Here is a 20,579-nt window from a genome sequence, read left to right on the forward strand (position 1 = left end):
GCCAAGTTTCTTCCTATTCCAAAAAACAGGGTCTGGACCTCATAATTGTGGCCCAAATTAAACTTCTTCAAATGCCAGTGTTCCACATCATGTATGAACTATCAGGGGTTACCTGGTTTCTTCCCTTAGGCAATATTGAGGCCAGAGGTTCTATGCTGGAGGACTGCATTTTGGCCCTGGCCTGACGTTGCCTATGACTGTCGTAGAGTGCCACTATAGTCTTTAGAAGGACACAATATTAACCTTCTTATTAAAACCTAACAGCTACGGGGTACATCTTTTTCTTTTTTTTATCCAATAGGTTGGTGGGTCAACCTACAACACATGGGCCGCCAGCCTACATATTCTCTTCTGAGGCTATACTTCTTTGATTTTAGTCAGTACAATTATTACAGGCCTCTGGGACAACAGAACACCATATGAACTGTTAGACAAGAGTCCCACCAGGATAACATTTGTACAAGCAGTCAAACTTAATCTAAAATGACACAGTCTGGCATAAACCACAGAGGACATGTCATCTGTTTGATATGCATAACGAAGGGCAATGACATGACAGAATGATATGCAAAATAATATTATACAAGAAGCTGTGACACATGTAGAGACCAACATAAAAACAACAGGGATGGTAAAATAAAAATGGTCATATGATCTCACAGTGATCTCACAGTGCTCTCATGTGGCCCAATAAGGCATATTGCTCAATATGATCTTCTGACAACTGAAAGTATTGTGTCTGCACTCTTGCTTTTTACTGTTAGCCATTTACATGTTGATGTTTTATGGATTGATTGACTCTGCAACTGTGAAGCACTTTGAATTGCCTTGTGTATGAATTGTGCTCCACAAATAAACTTGCCATGCTTGCCCTCTGTATGCTCAATCTTCTCAAAGGATTAAGCATGCATGCACTGCCATCTTGTGATGGCATCTGTAATTGCATAAACATAAGAAAGTTACGCAAAAAATAATAATAATATAAAATTGCACACTATAGTTATTCAATTATTTCCCAAGGACAACAGGTTACAAAGTATCTAGAAAAGAAAACAACTTCATCCTTGTAGTATATGAAATAAATGTGATATTTTTTAATAAATTGATGCATTTTATGCATACCGATTCAGTCTATTTCAGTTAGAGGTTATGGATTAATAAGAAAACATATAAAGTGAGTATTACCTCATGAGTAATACTGAAATACAAATGTATCGTATGATTCAAAATTTGACCCTTTCGGCACTTGTACAATGCGTCTGGGCCAGTGACGTAGTCAACGTTGGGACGTTCAATGTTAGCAGCTATCTTCTTTTGTTGGACGAATAACATGGTTTACAGACTTAGATAATCGTATTCATTGTGTTTTCACTAGTATTTATTTTATCAGAACTACGGTGTGGGTGAAGATGACGGAATTGTCCGATTTATTGAAGAACGAGGGCTGGTAGGTGCCAATGTAGCTAGTGTTATCCTAGCATGCTAACATGCCAGATTAGAAGGTACAGAGCAACACTGTTGTTTTCCAATAATATGAAGGTTTCGTATCCAAATAGTGCCAATCTACATTGGTTTAACGACATGGTGTTTGCATGCATACTCACACGAAGTGATTTTGTAAGATTAACCATCCAATGTATTAGCTTATCTGACCACCGAATATTGACATTACAGTAGTTAGCTTTCGTTTATCTGTAATGATACTTAATCTGTCACACTTTGTTTATTGGAGCATAAAACCACACAAGCATTCTTACATTTCCAATATAATAATAACAACCCATCTGTGTAAATAAAACGTAGTTTACACGCAGGAACTATAACTATACAAAGTTAATCCTGATTTGCCTATGATTAAGTTTACTCATAACACATGGTTAATCGCTCGTGTCCTCTCATCGCGCATTTCCAAGTAGAGAGGAATTACCGTATGTTCATTTCAAGCTGTATTATTACTAAATGATCCATGTCTGTAAACACATAGCGCTTTAGCTAACGCTCATGTTGTTAATCTTCTTATATCGCTTGCTTCTATGTTATCTTACTTCTAGGTACCTCAGTGATGAAGGCATATCAGATCTCAAAGGTTCTGCTGAAAAAGTAACAGCCAGTGACATCATACGTATTGCGCTTGATGTAAGTTTGGATCTTTTTTTTAAAATTCTTTCTTCATTGCTTTTGCACAAGATCAATGCAGTCTTGGAGTTTCTGGAATTTGTCATTAACAAACAGGGTCTTATTGGGGTTTTCACACGGACTTTGGTTTAGTTGATCTATAGAGGCTCCCGACCTGAGAGACATACCTTTAAGTTAAGGCGTTATCACACATGTGAAATTTGTGGCCAAATAATATGAGGCTGATGAGCAAGACCAAGGAAAAATGTATTTAAATTGGTACATTGAGAGGAACGTTTTTCTGCACAGCCAGAGAGGTGGCTGAGGAGAGACATGAAGTTGATCCATTTTGCCTTTGCATCAAAACTATTTTCTAAACTTGCTGTCATGCTGCACATGCTCATTAAAAATAGTCTTTTCTCAAAAAAGAGTGATTAAAGTGGACTAGGTCGCCGCCTTCACCAGACCCGCTCCAGAGTGCGACAGTGGCCTCTCCAAAACCGGTATTTTTGGGTGGTATTTTCGGCCAATTTTTTCAAATGTCTCCTCTATAATCTTGTATATGATGTTTACGGTTTAGTAAAACGTGTCAGTGTTGAAATGTGACAGCAGGGGGTGCTTTATTAGGGCATAGGGATGATGATATTTAGTACTTTAGATGGAGCTTCTTTGAAAGACAAAAATCAGCAGATTTCAGTTCTATCTCTTATGGTTCTGAAATTTTAAGCAAAAGTCTGCAAAATAACAAGGCTGATCTTAAAGCTCTGGCCATGCTCTTTCCAATGCAAAGCCTCTAGCTTTTTCGGTTCTGGAGATATTGGCCTTGGGCATAAATTACCCAAATATCGGCTGGCCAATATATCGCCCTCTAGACCCGAGGCTGCTCTAGTTTCATCTGTATTCTTCATAGTTAATTGAGCCGCATTCACATGCTCTCACTCTAAAAGCTGCACAGTCAGTAAGACCGTCAAAGCCCTGTCAACGTGGCAACACATGTGTATGCATGTCCATGATGTTATGCAGTGGTCATTTCTCTCTCTCATGTTCAAATACAGTGAGTCTGATGCACAGGACTGAACAAAAATGCACTTCGGTGAGGAAAGGGAGAGAGGCATACTTATAAGATATAAAGTTGATCCATTTTGCCGCCTCAGAATAGAAAGCCAAATGTACCCCTGTCTTGCAGTGCATGTTCATTAAGAAGTCCTTTCTTCGCTCAAAAAAAGGAATAAAAGTGAACCTAGTTCGTCTCCAGGTCGGCCGCCTTCACTCCACCCCCCTCTCTACTCGTGCGAGAGGAGCCACTCTGAGACCACCTGTTTCAGCAATCTTGGTCGAGATACCCTTTAGGTTGACCTAACCAGTGCCAGTGTGAAAACAACCTGGGAGTGGTGCACTCTGGAGTGAGGCAGGTATAGTGTGAAGGCGGCCGACCCTAAGCCGACTTTGTGTGTATGCCACGAGTGAAAGAAATGACCACCACGTAACATCAGTTAAGTGCTCACATGCGTTTGTGCCTCTTGCATTGACAGAGCTCTTATCGCCTGTAGTCGTGGGAATAATTTCGGCTGCTGATCATAGCCACGTGGCTGATGGTGCAGCTTTTGGCGAGAGCCTGTGAATGTGGACTGAACTAACTTTGAAGTAAATACAGCTGAAATTAGAGTGGTCTCGATCGATTTGGCCCTTGTGTGAAAACTCCCATGAGCAGCAAGCACTTCTCATTTCTTGCAGTGGTTTTTCAAACTTGTATTGAAGTTTTGACTGTGTAGTTTTGTGTGCTGCTGGTGAAAATCACATCTTGGTAAATGTCGTGGAGAAGCTTATCGAAACAATGCCACAACGAACGTGTGTCATAAGCGAAGTGAAAGTGGTCTAAGGACATCTTGGTGTGTGTTGGTGAAGTTTTTATAGCCAGTGCAGTTAATCAAGACACACACAGTTCTTATAAAAATGCAATAAAAAAACATAAAAGAAAGTATAGAGCAGTTTCATTGTAATTAGAACAAATAATTTGGTCTTGTGTTTCGCATGGAGTCCTGAATTGTTCAACTTTCAAACCTTGAAACGATGTAGCATCACAGTTGGTCTTTACTGATGATGACTCCTGGACATTCCGAATTGTAGTACTTTTAATTTAAACATACAAGGTCTAAATGAATGCCTAATTAGTATAGTTAGTGCATCTCATTTGGTTATTTCTGAACGTCACTTTGGAATAACAAAATGATTATAGCATTTACAATAGTATGCCTGAGTATGTGTTGACATTTGTAAATTATGACTTTCTCAAGGTTTCAACAACCTGTCAATTATTATCGATGCGCCGTTTGCTAAACAGAATTGACATTTGAAACTGTGTTTGCTTTAGTCACTCGATACTCTGCATTAGATGGGGATCAGGTGGAACATATTGGAACCGCAATCTTCACAGGGGCTTAACAAGTTGAATGTCACTCTACTGTGCTCACATTTTGTCTGTCCAACAATTTACTTTTGTCGGACAGACAATTGCAAACAGCATTCTTATTGTTTTCTGTTACTTAACATGTGTCCTTGTTTGACTTTGCTTTCAACATGTTTTTTTTTTAGTATCAGCTATTCTAATCCTTTCTACTGATTAAAACGTTATCAACATACATGCTTTCTGTGCAAAAAAGTGTGTTTAACCATCCAATGTCGTTTTCTTAGAGTGATCTCAGGCCTATTGGGAAGAAATATCTACCTACTGATATCAACAGTGGAAGAGTTGAGAAGGTAAGTCGCCTGGATAAAACTGTAGATGTTCACAACCAAACCACTAGATGGCCCTGATACACCGACAAACTGCAGGATTTGCTTGTACATGCATTATGCCGATGAAAAGAAAGAAGACAATTGCGCAGATGTTTGAATTATATACAAACTGTTGCATGCAAAACCACACCGTAAGCTGATCCGAATTTTAATTTAATGTGGAGTAAGTGATAGTTCTGCTTCATTCACTTCATCTTGTAAAACAACCTGTGTTTTTGTTTTAATTCCTAAATGTCTAATATTTGTGTTCACCATTTTGCAGTTGGAAGGCCCATGTGTTCTCCAGGTGCAGAAGGTGAGGAACATTTCCGCTCCTAAAGACCACGAGGAGTCCCAGGGCGCGCCTCGAATGCTGCGTCTCCAAATGACAGATGGCCACACCACCTGTGTGGGGCTGGAGTTCAAACACCTGTCCAAGATAAGGTAACCAAGACCAAGCATCTGCTGTGCGTTTTATGTATAATGGGTCGATTGTTTGTTTTAATTAGTAAATATATTTATATGAGGAGAGTATTGCACATTTTATAGAAAGAATTCTAAAATATGTACATATATTGTAAGTTAAAAAAATTAAATAAAGACCCTATACCCGTTTTCTTTCTAGTAGAATACAGTTTCTTTTGTGTATTAAGATTGTATTCTTGCATATTACTTGTGACAAGGTGAGGGCTACCCAGCTGGCTTTTAAAAGGAGAAAACAAGTCTTAATCACTATAAATGAAGGTCAGATTGTTGTAGTAGTTCACAAGTGTAAGCACAGTAAGTCTCCTTCACCTCTCTGTCATCTCTCTAACCCCACCACGTGCCCCTCTTTCCGCTTTAACTGCGCTTTCCACTTTATGGCAGCTGATCTAACAATTTGCAGAGTTAATTGCATCTCCGTGGCAGCACTGGTGGCCTTGGCGACTGCTGCCATGGTGACTGTACAGGTGGAGTGGCTGAGTGTGGGCCTTGACTTCCTGATGGGAGGAAAGCGAGAGCCGAACAAATGCCCTCTTTATGCGCCACGTGCGCCCGCTGCCAGCAGCAGTGCTTAGTGTTGCTTCTAAAACTGTCTGCTGAATCAGAGTGCGTGCAGCCACAAGTGAGGGGCAAAGAAGGATGAAATAGATTAGCAGAGCTGTTGGGGATTGCTTCGGCATGCAAGACAGTGATAGCAACTGATGACGAGTTGGTATTAATAAGCAACACTGACGGGGGAGTCTCAGTAGCTTGGATTTTTCGATACGTGTTCTGATTGAATTCAGAGTCAGAAATGCCTCTCTGGTGTCTTGTTTTCTGTCAGGAGAACAACTCGTCAACCCAGGAGTCTGTAGTGAAATCTCTAATTGTTGCTGTGGCGTCCGGGCGGCATCAGTAGCTGGAAATCCCTCTAAGTCTGTGCATCCCTAATGAGAGACGCACAGGCCTTATCAGACCTGATGAGATAGAGGGGCTTTTAATTTAGCATGAGCACGGCTGCGCAGCTGGGATTATTAATAGTCTCTCCTAGCCTTTGCCGCCCGTCCCCTGGCACTGCTCCATGTCATTTATAAAGTGGTACGGATGAAGTAGTCGGGTGTGGGGTCTGGCGCGTGGCACCCTTACAGCATGTTTGTATGCTAAGTGTATAATTGAATGATGAAATGCATTTTTAATGCCGTGTTGCCTTGTTTTACAGTCTCAACACTCCCCCTGGCACTAAAGTAAAGCTTCTCGGCGCTGTTCAAATTAAAAATGGCCTTCTATTGCTCGACGACTCCAAAATCGGTGTCCTTGGCGGAGAGGTAGATCACATGGTTGAGAAATGGGAGCTTCAAAGGGTGAGCTTGATATTTTTCCTTGAGAATGGCTATTGCTTTTTGTTAAATGACACAATACTCCTGACATTAATTAACATTCATTGCACGCCTTAAAATCAAGTGCACTCAGGACTATGCTGATGTTGTGATGTCTCCTCAGCCCAGCCTCACCCAGAATAAACCTTGTCTTTTTATCATTCACGCTTCAGAGTCTGGCAAAACACAGCAGGAATAACATCGGAGCTGAAGGCGGTCCTCCTCCTTTTGTGCCATTTGGTCAAGTACGTATGCAACACAACAAAAAAGCACTCAAAACAACATCGCAGGTACTTGTTGCACACATAGCATACATGTGAAAAATACACCAAAAAGAAAGTGGGTTTTTTTTGGTTTGTTTTAATGCCGGGTCAAAACAAACCAAGACAAAGCAAGTTCGAGCTCAAAATCATAGGCCAATATGAATAACGTTTAAAGAGTGACTTGGGCGAAGGGACAATAAAAAAAATAAACAAAAAAAAGTAATTCTGATTTGATCCCTGTGACAATCTGCCTTTTTGGAGGAATCGCCACGTCGTGATTCAGTGGCATTTCTGTTTAATGCAGCTCTTTGTTCAAATACAAAGACAATACACTGACACTTTTCCGGCACTCCCGTCATGCGCTGAGTGAGCGACACACCAATTCACTATAAAGTGGCATCTTTCAGAACCAGCACATAGCATTGGTTACCTCTTAAGGCAATTTAAAGATAGTAAGTGCACATGAATCACGATATAAATTCTTTGCAGTATCACCCATCCCTAATAGTGACTGTAGAAATGTATTGATGTTGACAAGGTCTCACAGACAGAACATTTCATAGCCTTTAGGGCTTTCAATTGCAAGGATCTGTGTGGAGTCATCAATTAAGTGGATTTCATAGGCAGTTTGATCTTTTCTGTGTACATGTCTATTGAAAATGTCAGTTGACGTTACATTTGTTCCAGGCCTTGTAAATGTCTGATTGCACCTGATGCGTTATATAGCTGTGAATAAAGGAGGACCTAACTTTGCCGCTTTCTATCAGTTTGAAAGACCAGAAGCAGAAATCAACATGTTTTCAGTGTTGTATGACCTCTTATAATGTATATAGTATGTTCAACAAGCATAACCATTTCACAATGACTACAAGGACTTTCTACATTCTGACAGGCAGGACTCCTTTTCAAGGCTTCACTGAGATACATCAGTAGGCGGGCGTGACACTCAAATTGCTGGATTTTTCCTTTATTCCAGTGTTCTCAAACAGATTGAAAGCCTGTAGCTTTGGGAGTTTGGGAGTTATGTTCACAGGTCTTCTGAGCACACCTTGACATGGCACGGCTCACATAAGTTCATGGTGATAAATGGATGTTGACGCTTGTATGGGTGTTTTCTTGAAGTACAATTTGCAGTTCTTTTTTCACATTTTCACCTCCTGAAAGTGCCATCGCCGTATATACAGATGCATCAATATTTACCCAAGTTTACCTCCAGAGTTTAAGTTCTAGGTCTATGTCGTGCTGCTGTTTGTTGCCTTTTGTGTGCCTAATGTTCTTTCAAGCTATATTGATTTGAACATCCTTTTGTAAGGAAACTATGCGAAGGGTGAAGTTGAATAACCCTAACAATGGTAGAGCATAAGACGCAGTTAAGACTTTTTATCCTGAATGACTTCCTCCCCTTTCTATCCTATGATTTCCTGCGTCAGTCTGTTATCTAAACAAAAAAGGCAAAGGTTTATTCTAGTACATTCTTGTTGAAATTCACAAGTTCACAATTAGCAAATACTAATGTCTTTTTGGAAACAACAGAAATGTACTCTTCATGGAGTTTTGCAAAAGCCTGCTAACTGTATACTTAGTTGTGAGGACAATCCCATCAAACACTATTACATTATCGCAAATCATCGCCAGATCTTCCCAATTTTTGCAGATCCTTTACCGTTGACTAGTATTGCTATTACATTTAAATATCAAAACTAATTATGTAGAGGATATGCGATATTCAATATATTATTCAGTAACTGTGTAACTGTACAGTAACACGTTTAACATCTGGACTCTTCCCCGTACGGCCACACAGTAATTGAACTGTCTTTAAGTTGCCGTTTCAGGACGACGGCAGGTGAGACCAACAGAAGATGAATGATTTTAGTAGCAAAGGTCACAGCAGATCTCAGACCTTTCCGACTGACTCATCCTTTCCCCCGCTGCCCCAGAGTTGAATTTCCATCTCCATTTGCTCCAACTCACCATTGATGCTTTGAAACTGTACACTCCTCCTAATCTAAATTCAACACATTAAGAGCCAGTGCAAAAAAGCAGAGCAGGGGTTTGGTTTCTGTAAAATAAACAGCGGTTTTATTATAGCTTTAATGAAATGGATACTTGTAAAAAAGTAAAATCTTGCTTAGATATTTCTTCTGTCATTTTTTAACAGAAGTGTGCCAGGAAGGAGGAAGTTGACAGTGGAGAGCTGGACCAGAGGAAGACACTACAGACTCAAAATGTCATCAAAAATGCTGATGAAAATGACGAGTTTGAAAAGCAGCGGACTGCAGCCATTGCTGAAGTGGCAAAAACCAAAGAGGTTTGCACATTTCCTGTTAATCTTTATTATTATCCCAAGATTTCCATGGATTAGGCCTAGCCAAGCTATCGGCACACAAAATATCAAGTTATATTTAGTCTGGGGACCACCAATTCATATTCTCGTTGGAGAGGTGTGATGTACGATCTTCCATAGGTGTTTATTGGGCGCTACTGTCTATCATATGTGTCTGCACATAGCCAATTGTATCATCGTATGCAATGACGTACCCCCTGTAAACTTCTGAGCTAAACTATTAGAACACGGTTTAAAGCTTGATTGAAAGATGGCGTTGCGTCTGCTGCTGTTATGTTGAATCCGTAAATAAACGTTTTATTTATTTTATCCGTAAACAAACTGCAAGCTTCAATATGTCAAATAGTGTGTCACGTCTTGCCGTCCCCAAATCCATGCGAAGATTTCGGCCATGGTCCCCAGACTGCTGTGCAGTTGGAAATGATTCAAGCATACACAGCAGCATGGGTATTCCCAGGCTAGATCAGGCCTCCACGATATGGCAAAATTTGGCTGTTTTTGACATCTGTCTTGAATGTTGCAGTAACAATATGTTCTATTGTATGCAATTTGTTGCAATTTTGTCAAAACAACAATTGGAAAAATAGAAAATCAGGACAAAGTGAAGGCTAAAATGGAACTAAATTAGAAAAATCATGGCTTTAAGGCACACTGCGTAACATTTTATATTCTGCTGTTGCCAATACAAACCATGCTCCTAATGACCAGCTCAACACTGAAATGTCTCTGCGGTGGGAATTAAAAGAATGTATTTGGACAAGGACCCAACCTATTCAAATCTCATATTTGGCTGCGTTTAGTCAACGTCTCCATGGAGACTTAGGAGAAGAGAGCTGCTCACTGCAAAGACACATGTTTGTTTGATCATTGTTTTAGGTATATTTCAAAAATACAAATAAAATAAATGCTTGCATTTTTATTCTATTTATTTGGTTAAATGTTGCACAGTGTGACTTTAAACAGATTTTTGCATTTTTTTATTTTGCTCTGTGCTTTTGTTTTGAGTTGAGATTTTGCAATGTATGTATTGTGGCTGCTTTCATTAAAAACAGGCATCTAATATTACGATAATAATTTGGCGATCGATTGTGCAGTCATATCTTATTTTCGGAATTGCTTAAAACGTTGGCAAAATTCTCTATGATACCACGTACTTTCTGAACTTTTTCCTTGAAACAGTTGTGCGCATTCCCCAAAAAGTTGTTTTTATACCAAGAACTTTAAGCTTTTTAAAAAACATTTATAAAGTAACATGATTTTGACAGTCTGTTCTTGTGCCCATCTGTTGCTCTTATGTTAGGGTCCTCGTACATTTGGAGGAGGTGGAATTGCAGGCGGGAATTTATCCACCACTTCTACCTCTTCTCGAAGTAGGGACTCATTCCAACAGCGGAGACGAGAAGACAAACCAGAGCGATCTGATGGCAACTACAGAGACCTGGTGAGACTGTAACATAATCAATTCATTTAATAATTAGCCATTTCTTTTGTTGGTGATTTAATCTCCTTCACCTATAAATGAAGTCTACTCATACACTCCCTGTAGTGGATGCACACATGCAAGAAAGTGCACATTTCTTTTTGACTACCACCCACCTCTTGTTGCTGTTGTAGAGTGGGCGATATAAACCCGGGAGGAGTTTGAAGGAATAATTTCCAAAAAAGCACTAGGAAAGGACAAAAACAGAAAAAAATAGTTTTGACTGGAGCATCAGCACGAGCAGTCGAGCTACAGGTAGCCTTTGATCTGTTGTTTTTAAACAACAGCCCAGGAAAAAAAAAAGCTGCCATTGAACATTACCTGAAGTCAACCATAAGTAAAAGAGCAATTATTTGCACTTTGTGCAGATATCTGAGTTAATTGAATAAAAGAAGAGGGCAATTTAAATGGGAAGAGGGAAAAGAAATCTGCATAATGGGTCAGTGCCTTGATCCATTATATTTATTCTTCAGTCCTTACAAAGAAATGAGGTCTTGAAAACATGATAATTTTCTTTATAATTAGTGCCAGAAATGTCTGGGGTCAGTCTACCCCAGGGCAGCTGTGGCGACAATTGTAGCTTTACCTCCACCAAGCATGGAGGTGAATGCACAAGATTGTAAAGTGTCTTGTAAAGATCATCTGTTAAAGCGGTATTTAAGTATAAGGCATTTATAATGCGCCCACCTTTTTAATTTGTTTGTGCAAGGATTTCTAATTGATTCAATTCCGTCAATGACTAGCTCGAATGAAATTAACATCCTTGTAACACAAAAGTCTTCCCATTATCCATCGTCTATTTTCACAAAGTACTTTAAGCAGGCATATTATTGCAGAAGCTTGGGTCTCATCTTTTCATCACGGACATGTGTTTTTTGTGTGTGTTTTGGCCTCGTGTCTTTGTGCTCAGGTGGACGAGCGTGCCCTGAGAGACATCATGGAGATGGGCTTTAACAGGGAGGCCGCGCGGCAGGCACTGCTGGACAATAACAACAACCTGGAGGTGGCACTTAACAGCCTCCTGACCGGGTCGTGCGGCAGCCGAGCCAGCCCCGCGCCTTCCGAATCTAACAAGTTTCAGCCGAGAGGTCAGCACGCTACAACGACAGCAAACACAGACACGCAAAAGCACAAAAAACACTCAAGGCCTTCGTCTTTTGACCTCTAGACAAATGTAGCGTGCCCTCAGACGCACCTTGTTCACGCCGAGTGGGGACTGAGAGGCGGGGGGAGGGCTGGAGAATAGGATTTTCAAATGCAGGGAAAATGGCTCAAAGGTTCACAGTCCCATTTACCACAAATTGCATACACACTGCCATTTTACTGTGTTCACAGCATAAGGTGGTTAGATGGATATTGTAGCATACCTGCAGTCATTGTGTTTATCTCAGCTCTCATAGCCATCCCGCGGCAACATTTTTGATCCTAGTAAAGGCGCAGCTACGTTTTTACTGTGAACCATTAAAACAAGAGCAAACAGAGGCCATTATAAAAGTTTTTGCTGTTGTAGCTGCACGTCGGTTACATCTTTCTATTTCTGGTTGTTTCACACTTGACTGTAAAATGACTCCATTTAAATGTTTGATTTTGTTATTTTGTTGGTTGTGTGTAGCCAGGGGTAGAGGGAGAGGCAGGTCCAGGAATGATGACGCTGAGGAGGGAGGTGGAAGGCCATCTGGTCCAAGCACTTTATTTGACTTTTTGGAATCCAAGATGGGAAATTTCTCTGTTGACGGTTAGTAAACAATTATGAGTTTGCTTCTTTTGTCATTTTTTATGGCAGCAAGCAATTTAACCTCACAACCCCTGCCTTAACCAAACATTCAGCATTACCCAAATCTAAAAGCTTCTCGACTGGAGCTTGCAACGTATAGGTCAGTGTAGCGCCTCATTTGAAAGCTAAGACCTACAAAACTGATCTAAACTTTTTTCCTCACGTTGTATTTTTGGCGCCTTTTTTGGTGCGTTTTTGTTGCATTTTTGTTGCTATTTTGAAATCAGGAAACTTTGGTTAAAGTCAGATTTGCTTAAAGTCAAACTGGAGAAAAATGTGCTCAGTTAAGGCGGGGGTTAAGAGGTTAAAACTGCACTTTGCAGCTTTTGAAGTGAAAAAAAAAAAGTGTATATTTGACCTTGTAGTGACTAAATGACTTTATGGGTGCAGCATGGGACCTCCCTCACAGTGGCCTTTATGTTACTCTAGGATCAGTTGTTTTTATGGGTTTGTACCAGAAACCGGCCAGAAACCCCAAAACAATTGACTCTGGAGCATCATAGACGCCACTGTGAGGGAAAGCAAAGGTGACATGCTGGACCCATGAAGTCACCTAGTCACTACAAGATCAAATATACACAAATATGTTGTCACTTCAAATGTTGCATAGTGCACCTTTAAGTTTCCAGAAGTATTTAAACGAAGACTGGCTTTTATGACTTTTTGTTTTCAAGAAAACGATCCCGAACTGTATTTTTTTTTTCCTACAGAGCCAAAGAGCCATGCACCCCAGCGACAGCATGAGAGCAAAGCAAATTACTCCAACTCCGACGCTTACCCCAAAGGCCCGTCACAGACCAGATTCTCCTCTTACAATGATCACAGACAGCAGAGGAACGACAGACCCCCTCGTTTCCATAGAGACACTGACTTCCCAAAACCCGGCCACGACCCTGTCTCCAACTCCGCACCCTCTTCCGCTGTCCAGCCTCAGCATTGGAGAGGTCAAGAGAGGTCACACGATGAACAAACTGCTCCCAACTTCGCCCACACTTTTACGCGCTCAAAAGGGCCTCAGCAACAGAGCGACTTTAGCGGGTCTTTCCCACAACCGCAGCAGTCGCGTAACGGAGATGGACTGAACGCATCACACCGAAAAGGGCCTAAAGACGACGCACCCCCATCTAGGACGACTAATAATTCCAGCAATGATCTAGAGGGAAGGGGCGGGCCGAGGCGCAACGACAACAGGTTTGACGAAGCCAACGCCAACGTCAGGAGGAAAGGAAAAGGTGACAGACCAAATTCGGAAAACTTTGACAGGCCACAACGGGACAACGGACCCGCTGGCTTCATCACAAGAGGTGGCGGAGGCGGAGGCGGTGGCGGAAACCCAGGATGGGTCGGCACAGGGGAGCCGGTGTATTTCCAAAACGGCGACGTCGAGCACAAACGGACTGGGCCAATCAAGCCACTACTAAACTCAAGTGTGCCCCCCAACAAAGAGGGACCCCCCAGGAGGAACAACGGCAGCAGTAACAGGGGGTCTAACAGGCGGCAGGGGGGACAGGGCAGAGGTCACCGCGCACAAGAGAGGAGTCACAGCGCGCAACATGTTTGGAGGCCCGGGGATGAGTGTTTCGCACTGTACTGGGAAGACAACAAGGTGATTTTCAATTTGTGCCAGTTTGAGTAATCCTTGGTTTGTTTCTTACCACCAGTGATAAGTTTAATTTAGCTGTATAAAAAGTAATATCAGGTCTGAGGTATCCAAAATCATATGAATATACTTTATGCATAATTTATCCACTTTATAAACATGAAAAATGATAACTGCCTTAAGGGCTTTATGTAGGAATTTGCTGACTTGGTTAAGTATTTATCTTTTAAAATATAATAAGCTTATTCTGTGTGTGTGTGTGTGTGTGTGTGTGTGTCTTTAAAGTTTTACCACGCCAGGATAGATGCAGTCCACTCGTCGGGATCCACGGCGGTGGTGGTGTTCAGTGACTATGGAAACTGTGAAGAGGTTCTGCTGGATAACATCAAACCTCTCTCTGCTGATGGTTTGGTTAGAATTATTCATTTTGAAGCAACAAGACCTAAGCTTACATAAGACATAGGAAAATAAAAAGGAAATAAATCTTGTTTCTAAACTTTACTTTAAGTAACTTTGTAGTTTGACCATTTTTGATTATTTCTTTGTATCCTCTATATCATAAGCTGATCCCTGTATAATGTATTAGTGTTTCCCAACCAGGGGTACATCAACTCCTGGTGGTACTTAGTGGGGGGAGGGGGTATTCAGAATTATGGAGGTGAAACTGAGTAGTATTATTTATAATATTACTTTCAAAAATTGTAATTATGTTTTTCAGTAAAAGGTTTGAATTTGAGAGTGTTTTAGCTTTATTTTGCACACAACACACTACTAAATACTAACAAATGTTGGTTTAGTTGATCACTTCTAAATAGGCAACACCCTTGAGGGAAAACTCATGAGCATAGATGAATAACTTCAATGTTTGCGAGACAAAAAAGGTTAGGAACCTTTGTTTTTAACAATTGAATCAAACATAACACGGTGTATCGTTAGGATGAAGATGATGGTTATTACGACAGTTCAATGGAGTTTCGTCGAGGAGGAGACGGGCAGCCCAGACGCAGCAGACCCACGCAGCAGTATTACCAGCCGCCCAGAGCACGAGACTGAGTCTACTGTGGTTATCGCGATAGGTCAGTAAATTAGTCGTATGTACTGAGCATCCGTTTCACACATGGTTTTTGCTGCCACTAAGTTCAAAACAATGTGGGCCCAATGAGTTCTCGCATTGTCATCTTGTAACACACTGCCTGAATAAACGAGACACTCGCCACCTGGATTTAACTTTAACTGTTATGATCTGGGGCTGCTGCAGTTGGTCTAGGTTCAGCAACACCATGCGCCCAAAGAATGAAATCATCCGACTACCAGAACTTCCTGAACGACTAGGTTATTCCATCGGTGGATTTCTTCTTCCCTGATGGCACAGGCATATTCCAAGATGACAAAATGCGCTCACATTGTGAAAGAGTGGTGCAGGAAGCGTGACACATAATTTTCACACATGGATTGGCCAACGCAGAGTCCATATCTTAACCCAATGAGAAACTTTGGGATGTGCTGAAGAAGATCACGCTCTCCTATCTCCTATCTTAAAAAATTAATGCCTCAGCGAATGCGTGCTCAAAGCATTTTTTAGGTCAAGTCAGTGTATGTTGGAATGACCTGAAATGATTTAATGGGAGGTTTATTTGCTTAGTGACATCCAAATGATGTCTTTTTATGTGGTCTTTTGTTTTTTAATAATAGTAGCCCAAAAAACCCACACAATAATCAAAATAATAAAGTCAATTTCTATCATTGACTATGCATCCAGTCGCCACAGAAGTAATAATGGCTTTATTTCTTCTTGGTCTTGTCCCACAGTGCTTGTCCCGCCTCCTCTCCATGGCAGATGTGGCTAACGGCGCAGATCCAGAGTGCTTCCTGAACTTTAAAAGTGTCTGCTTGGCTGCAACACTAAACCTCAAAGGGCTTTAGACAATACGTCAACTGAACAAAACACCCCCCAAATGAGCACCTGTTGATTTTGGTCTAAGACATATCCAATGTATATGATCTTCAGATTTGTTAACTGGATGCATTCAAATAAACTTAATGTATTATAAATATGAAGTAGCGGACTTGTGGTTTCAATGTGCTGCTTTATTTTAACAAAGATGAATAAATATTATTAGTAAAGAGATGAATCCTTTTATTTAAAGCAATGCCAAAGACATTCAGAGGAAAGGGATCTGTCTTGATGGGAGATTCACCATTTTGAAATAAATATAAGGATTGAGTTCACACATATGCCTTAACTTGCAGTAATCATTTTTTTTTAGTGGTACTGGAGAAAAAGTTACATTCTTCTGTTCACATACAAGGTAAATAATTCAGAGTTTTCATTTCATGTGTATAGCCCCAGTTGTTATTGAGATAACATCTGCTTTTCTACCATTGAATTCTTGGCTGCCCTTCACTTAATTTAAACCCTGTAAGTCCACAATAATGAAATGCCCAATTTAAGTTTCAAAACTACGAAAGTGTTTTGAATGGTGGAAAATCCTCTCAAAAATGAAAATGCCATGTAGCTGAAACCCATTTGTTGGATATCTACATTGTTGTCACACGAACACAACCGTGTGTGTATAGCATTATAGTGAGCACAACCACAGATATGAGACATATTTAAGCACTTAAAAGTGACTGCGCTTTAAAGCATTGGTGTTTTGTGGGTTAATTTGCAGACAGACTGCCTTGTGAACGCCAGACAGTGCTAGCTCATTTGTTGTGTCCCGTGAAGCAAGTCCACAAGCGTAAGACAATCTCTTCCCCCGTAATAGAGACGCTAACTCTGGAGAGATATCATTTTGCACATTACAATGGGAACAGTATCTAACTCGTCAAGCCTTCCGCACACCACTGTCCTGTCACTTTATGGGCTGCGGCGCTGTGTCTGTGTGCATTTTCTCTCACACATCCAAGAAAAAAAAAAATCTCCACTTGAGGTACAGTTTCACTTTTCCCCACTGTGGGAGACGAACGGACAATGGCACTGGGTTCAGCTGAAAGGTCAAAGCGCTACTCTGTATCACCGCTTCAATAGATTTGCTTTATTTTCCAACTGAGGCGCCAAGCAAGCGCAGATGAATAATTAACGGCTGGTAATATGGAAACCTATCCCTTTAGAGAGGAACTGAAAGTGCAGACACACCAGCCAGATAAGCATGAAGGATTGGTTTTCAATCAGACAAACTGATATTTGGATTGGAATATAAATCACACAAAGAAAGAGGACCACATTACCCTAAACTGACACCCATGTTTATATCTAAGTTGGTATGTTATTTTTGGATTAAAGGAGCTATACCTGATTGTACAAAGAAACAGGGTCACTCAAATTTCTAATTGCTATTTTCTGGTCCAAACTCATCTCAAACTTTCCTAATGCATTTACAACATCAAAATTTGTCACAGGGACTGAGTTTAAACCAGGTTTCACTACTTTCAGGGAGGAAAAGCGTCACTTCATTGTAAAAAATGCCTACTAGCCTGACATTTTTTTACTTAAAAAGGTTTAAAACCAGTGTTTTTTTGGATCAATGTCTGCTTTTACCATATACTAAAGGACAAAACAAATTTTATTCCAATACAGAAAATTAAAATAATCAAGGATAGCTCCTTTAAGCTTTAAAGGGTCCTTGGGTGGGGCAAAATAATACAAATATCAACCTTGAGCTTTTGGACATTTTGTCATCTTTACAACCATAAACATATTTTTTTTTTTTACTGACAATTGTGAAGTGAAAGTGTTATGTGAATTTAATCTCTCTGTAAATCTTTATGCATGTTCTCCCCATGTAACCATGGAATTTGTCTGGCTTCTTCCCACCAACTTGGCCATGCGTGTTCTATAAAACGATACCCAATCCATCCAAACAATGGATAAACTTTGATGGCCCAGTCACAGTGCTCTAGGACAGTGGTTCTCAACAGGTACTGCTATGGGACCCACCAAATACTGAAGCAATGTTCCCTTGGAAAGACCCCCTGGAAATGTCAACCCACTTTTAGGTCCTGACCCTGATATTTTCTTGTTACTATACAAATTCATCGCAAAACAACAAAAAAGCCAAACGCGTAACAGTTCCAGTTTTGTGTGACTTGGAAAAGTATTCTTCCACTCTCCTAAGTCCAGAGTTGTAGTATATGTTCTCTCTATTTCCATCCTCAGTCCTTGTTATGAAACCTGATCACCTCCAGTGGCTTGTGGAATGTTTTTTCTCTCAATAACCATAAAAGCCAGACTATTCCCACATCAATATCCCGGGTGCATTTCCCACCTGCTCCAGCTCTCTCCATGGACCTCCATTCAACACTGAGGGCCATTCTGCTGCTGTGGTGTACCTGACCCCTTGCCCCCCTCTCCTGCCCCCACCCTGTCCCACTGTTGGATGACATCTGAACTCTCTGTGATACTGTGCGTACATCAGAACTTAGCCATTTAGTCTTGGTCCTTATTTGTTTTTTGTTTGTTTTTTGTTTGTTTTTGTTTATTATTAGAGATGGGGCTCAGGATGTAACATAAGGTCAGACAAACTATCCTGAAACACTGAAGACAGTAAAGAGGCACCAAGAGCTCCCCACACCTACAGCACAGTGGAGGCGTCACAAAAGGCAAAGATTAAGAAGCATAGCTGTCAAGTGTCCTGTTTTGACCGGGAAACTACTCTATTTTACCCCTATTTCCGGCTCCCCCCGAATTAGTATAATCCCCGAAATCTCCTGTATTATAGCAAAAATAATACTAAAAGATTCCTCTACATCTCCAAACTCAATTCTGCCACTAGACTCGTGAGAAATGCCGCCTGGGTGGCAGTTGGCGTGAGGTTGCATAGCTGTCACGTGTCCCGTTTAAGCCTGGAAACGTCTATATTTTTACCCCATCTTGGAGCTTGGTTGTGGTGAAGGAAGGGAAAATTTCCCTTATCTTCAAATCCAAAACTTGACAGGTATGGAGAGGGGTCGGTGCGGAGAGAGCTGCACAAAAGGAAGAGGAAGGAGGAAGTGGAGGAGGTGGAGGTGCTGACCAGTGCGGGACACCATGCTCTGAAACGGGGACAAACCCAGGAGGCGGGGCTCCGTTTCAGAGGAGCACTGAAGGCAGCCAGTCGGGTTTCCTCCAGGTGCTCCGGTTTCCTCTTTCTCCAAAAACATGCTGCTCAGGTTGGCCCACAATGGTGGTGCAGCGGTCAACACCTGATCACTAATTTCATTGTAGCGGAGAGTGGGGTAAGTCAAGCCAGTGGGTAAGTTGAATAAACCACACATATTTTGAAAGTTGAACATTTTTATTTTCATGTGAGATTATAGATTGCATGATTTGAACTTGCCAGACAAAAAAAAAAGGAAATATTGTTTGAGTAGTGCCAAATACATACAGTATAAAGTCGGGTTCAGATCACAAAAAAATCACAAAAAAATAAATACAACCAGGTCTTTTTATTTTTGCTGATGTTTGTCGGTCATTTTGTTTGGTATAAAAGCAATGATCAACATCTTTATTTAACTTTATTTTAGACCTGTGTTTTATTCTGTGGTAGCTGTGTACCTGACCCTGTGCCCCCCTCGTCCCGTCCGGCTGGCCCTGTCCCATTGTCCCATTGACATCTGAACCCTGTGATCATGTTAAATGTGCTCTTTCTTACATCATTTCTGCTTCGGCCTCTCACAAGTGCAGCCTTTCTTCTGGCTGCGGTGGAAGTGAAAAAGGAGAACAGCAGAGGGGCGATTGCAAAGCTCGTCCTGAACAGGGGGTAATTCTTGGTGGGGCCTGGTGGGACAGAAGCAGAGTGGTGGAGCCCATACTGTAGCGTCTCGTAACAGGGGGCTATTGTGTTCAAGTCTGCGACCATGTTGTTTACAGGTTTATAAATTTTGCATATAATTTGACTTTCAGTTTGTTTTTTTGTGACTTCAAGGTGCATTATGCAACTTTATATGGGGGGGGGGGGGAGTTCATATAAATGCATATTTTACCTTTCAGAGGCCTCTAGAATGCGCTAGGGTAATAATAGGGTAGGTTTTCCCTGCTGATGTACCATAGTTATATTCCATCCAAAAACCTACCAGAAACCATTAAAACCAGGAAAAAATTGGTCCTGGAGCCTAATTGAAGCCACAATGAGTGAAAGCAAAGGTGCCAAGCTAAACACCCATATACAGCCACTGGGTCACTGAACAGTCAAATACGCATAATATTAACTTTTGTTTTTCTCGCATTAAAGGTGCACCTTTAAAGCAGAACTAAGTAACTTGTTTACCTTGAGAAATCCTTTCCGTAGTCCCTCTGGGGGTAATGCAAGTGTTAATGAGGTGATTGGGGGGTCTTTTATTTCCACCCTGAGTCACCAATACACACTAATGGAATCACGAAGAAGAAGCTAACTGGCTAACGAGCAA

General features: G+C 41.0%; 1 protein-coding gene across 1 annotated transcript; it reads left to right on the forward strand.

The window, feature by feature from the left end:
* The first annotated feature begins 1,267 nt into the window (after positions 1-1,267).
* tdrd3 (tudor domain containing 3) lies at positions 1,268-16,283 on the forward strand. The gene is made up of 14 exons (XM_079555965.1): positions 1,268-1,447; positions 2,052-2,136; positions 4,807-4,872; positions 5,174-5,334; positions 6,572-6,713; positions 6,902-6,973; positions 9,153-9,302; positions 10,639-10,779; positions 11,729-11,906; positions 12,431-12,553; positions 13,303-14,198; positions 14,478-14,603; positions 15,129-15,268; positions 16,002-16,283. Exons 1-13 carry the CDS (start codon positions 1,410-1,412, stop codon positions 15,243-15,245), a joined length of 2,295 nt encoding a protein of 764 aa, XP_079412091.1. The 5' UTR covers positions 1,268-1,409; the 3' UTR covers positions 15,246-15,268; positions 16,002-16,283.
* The last annotated feature ends 4,296 nt before the right edge of the window (positions 16,284-20,579 follow it).

Source organism: Gobius niger (genome assembly GCF_951799975.1).
Source record: "Gobius niger genome assembly, chromosome: 4".
Lineage (NCBI taxonomy): Eukaryota > Metazoa > Chordata > Actinopteri > Gobiiformes > Gobiidae > Gobius > Gobius niger.

Bases quoted from the DNA above. Each gene is read 5' to 3' on its own strand.
- tdrd3 (XM_079555965.1), top strand. From the start codon at position 1,410: ATGACGGAATTGTCCGATTTATTGAAGAACGAGGGCTG. The intron at 1,448-2,051 runs GTAGGTGCCAAT...TCTTACTTCTAG, and splicing joins TTATTGAAGAACGAGGGCTG to GTACCTCAGTGATGAAGGCA. The intron at 10,780-11,728 runs GTGAGACTGTAA...CTTTGTGCTCAG, and splicing joins ATGGCAACTACAGAGACCTG to GTGGACGAGCGTGCCCTGAG.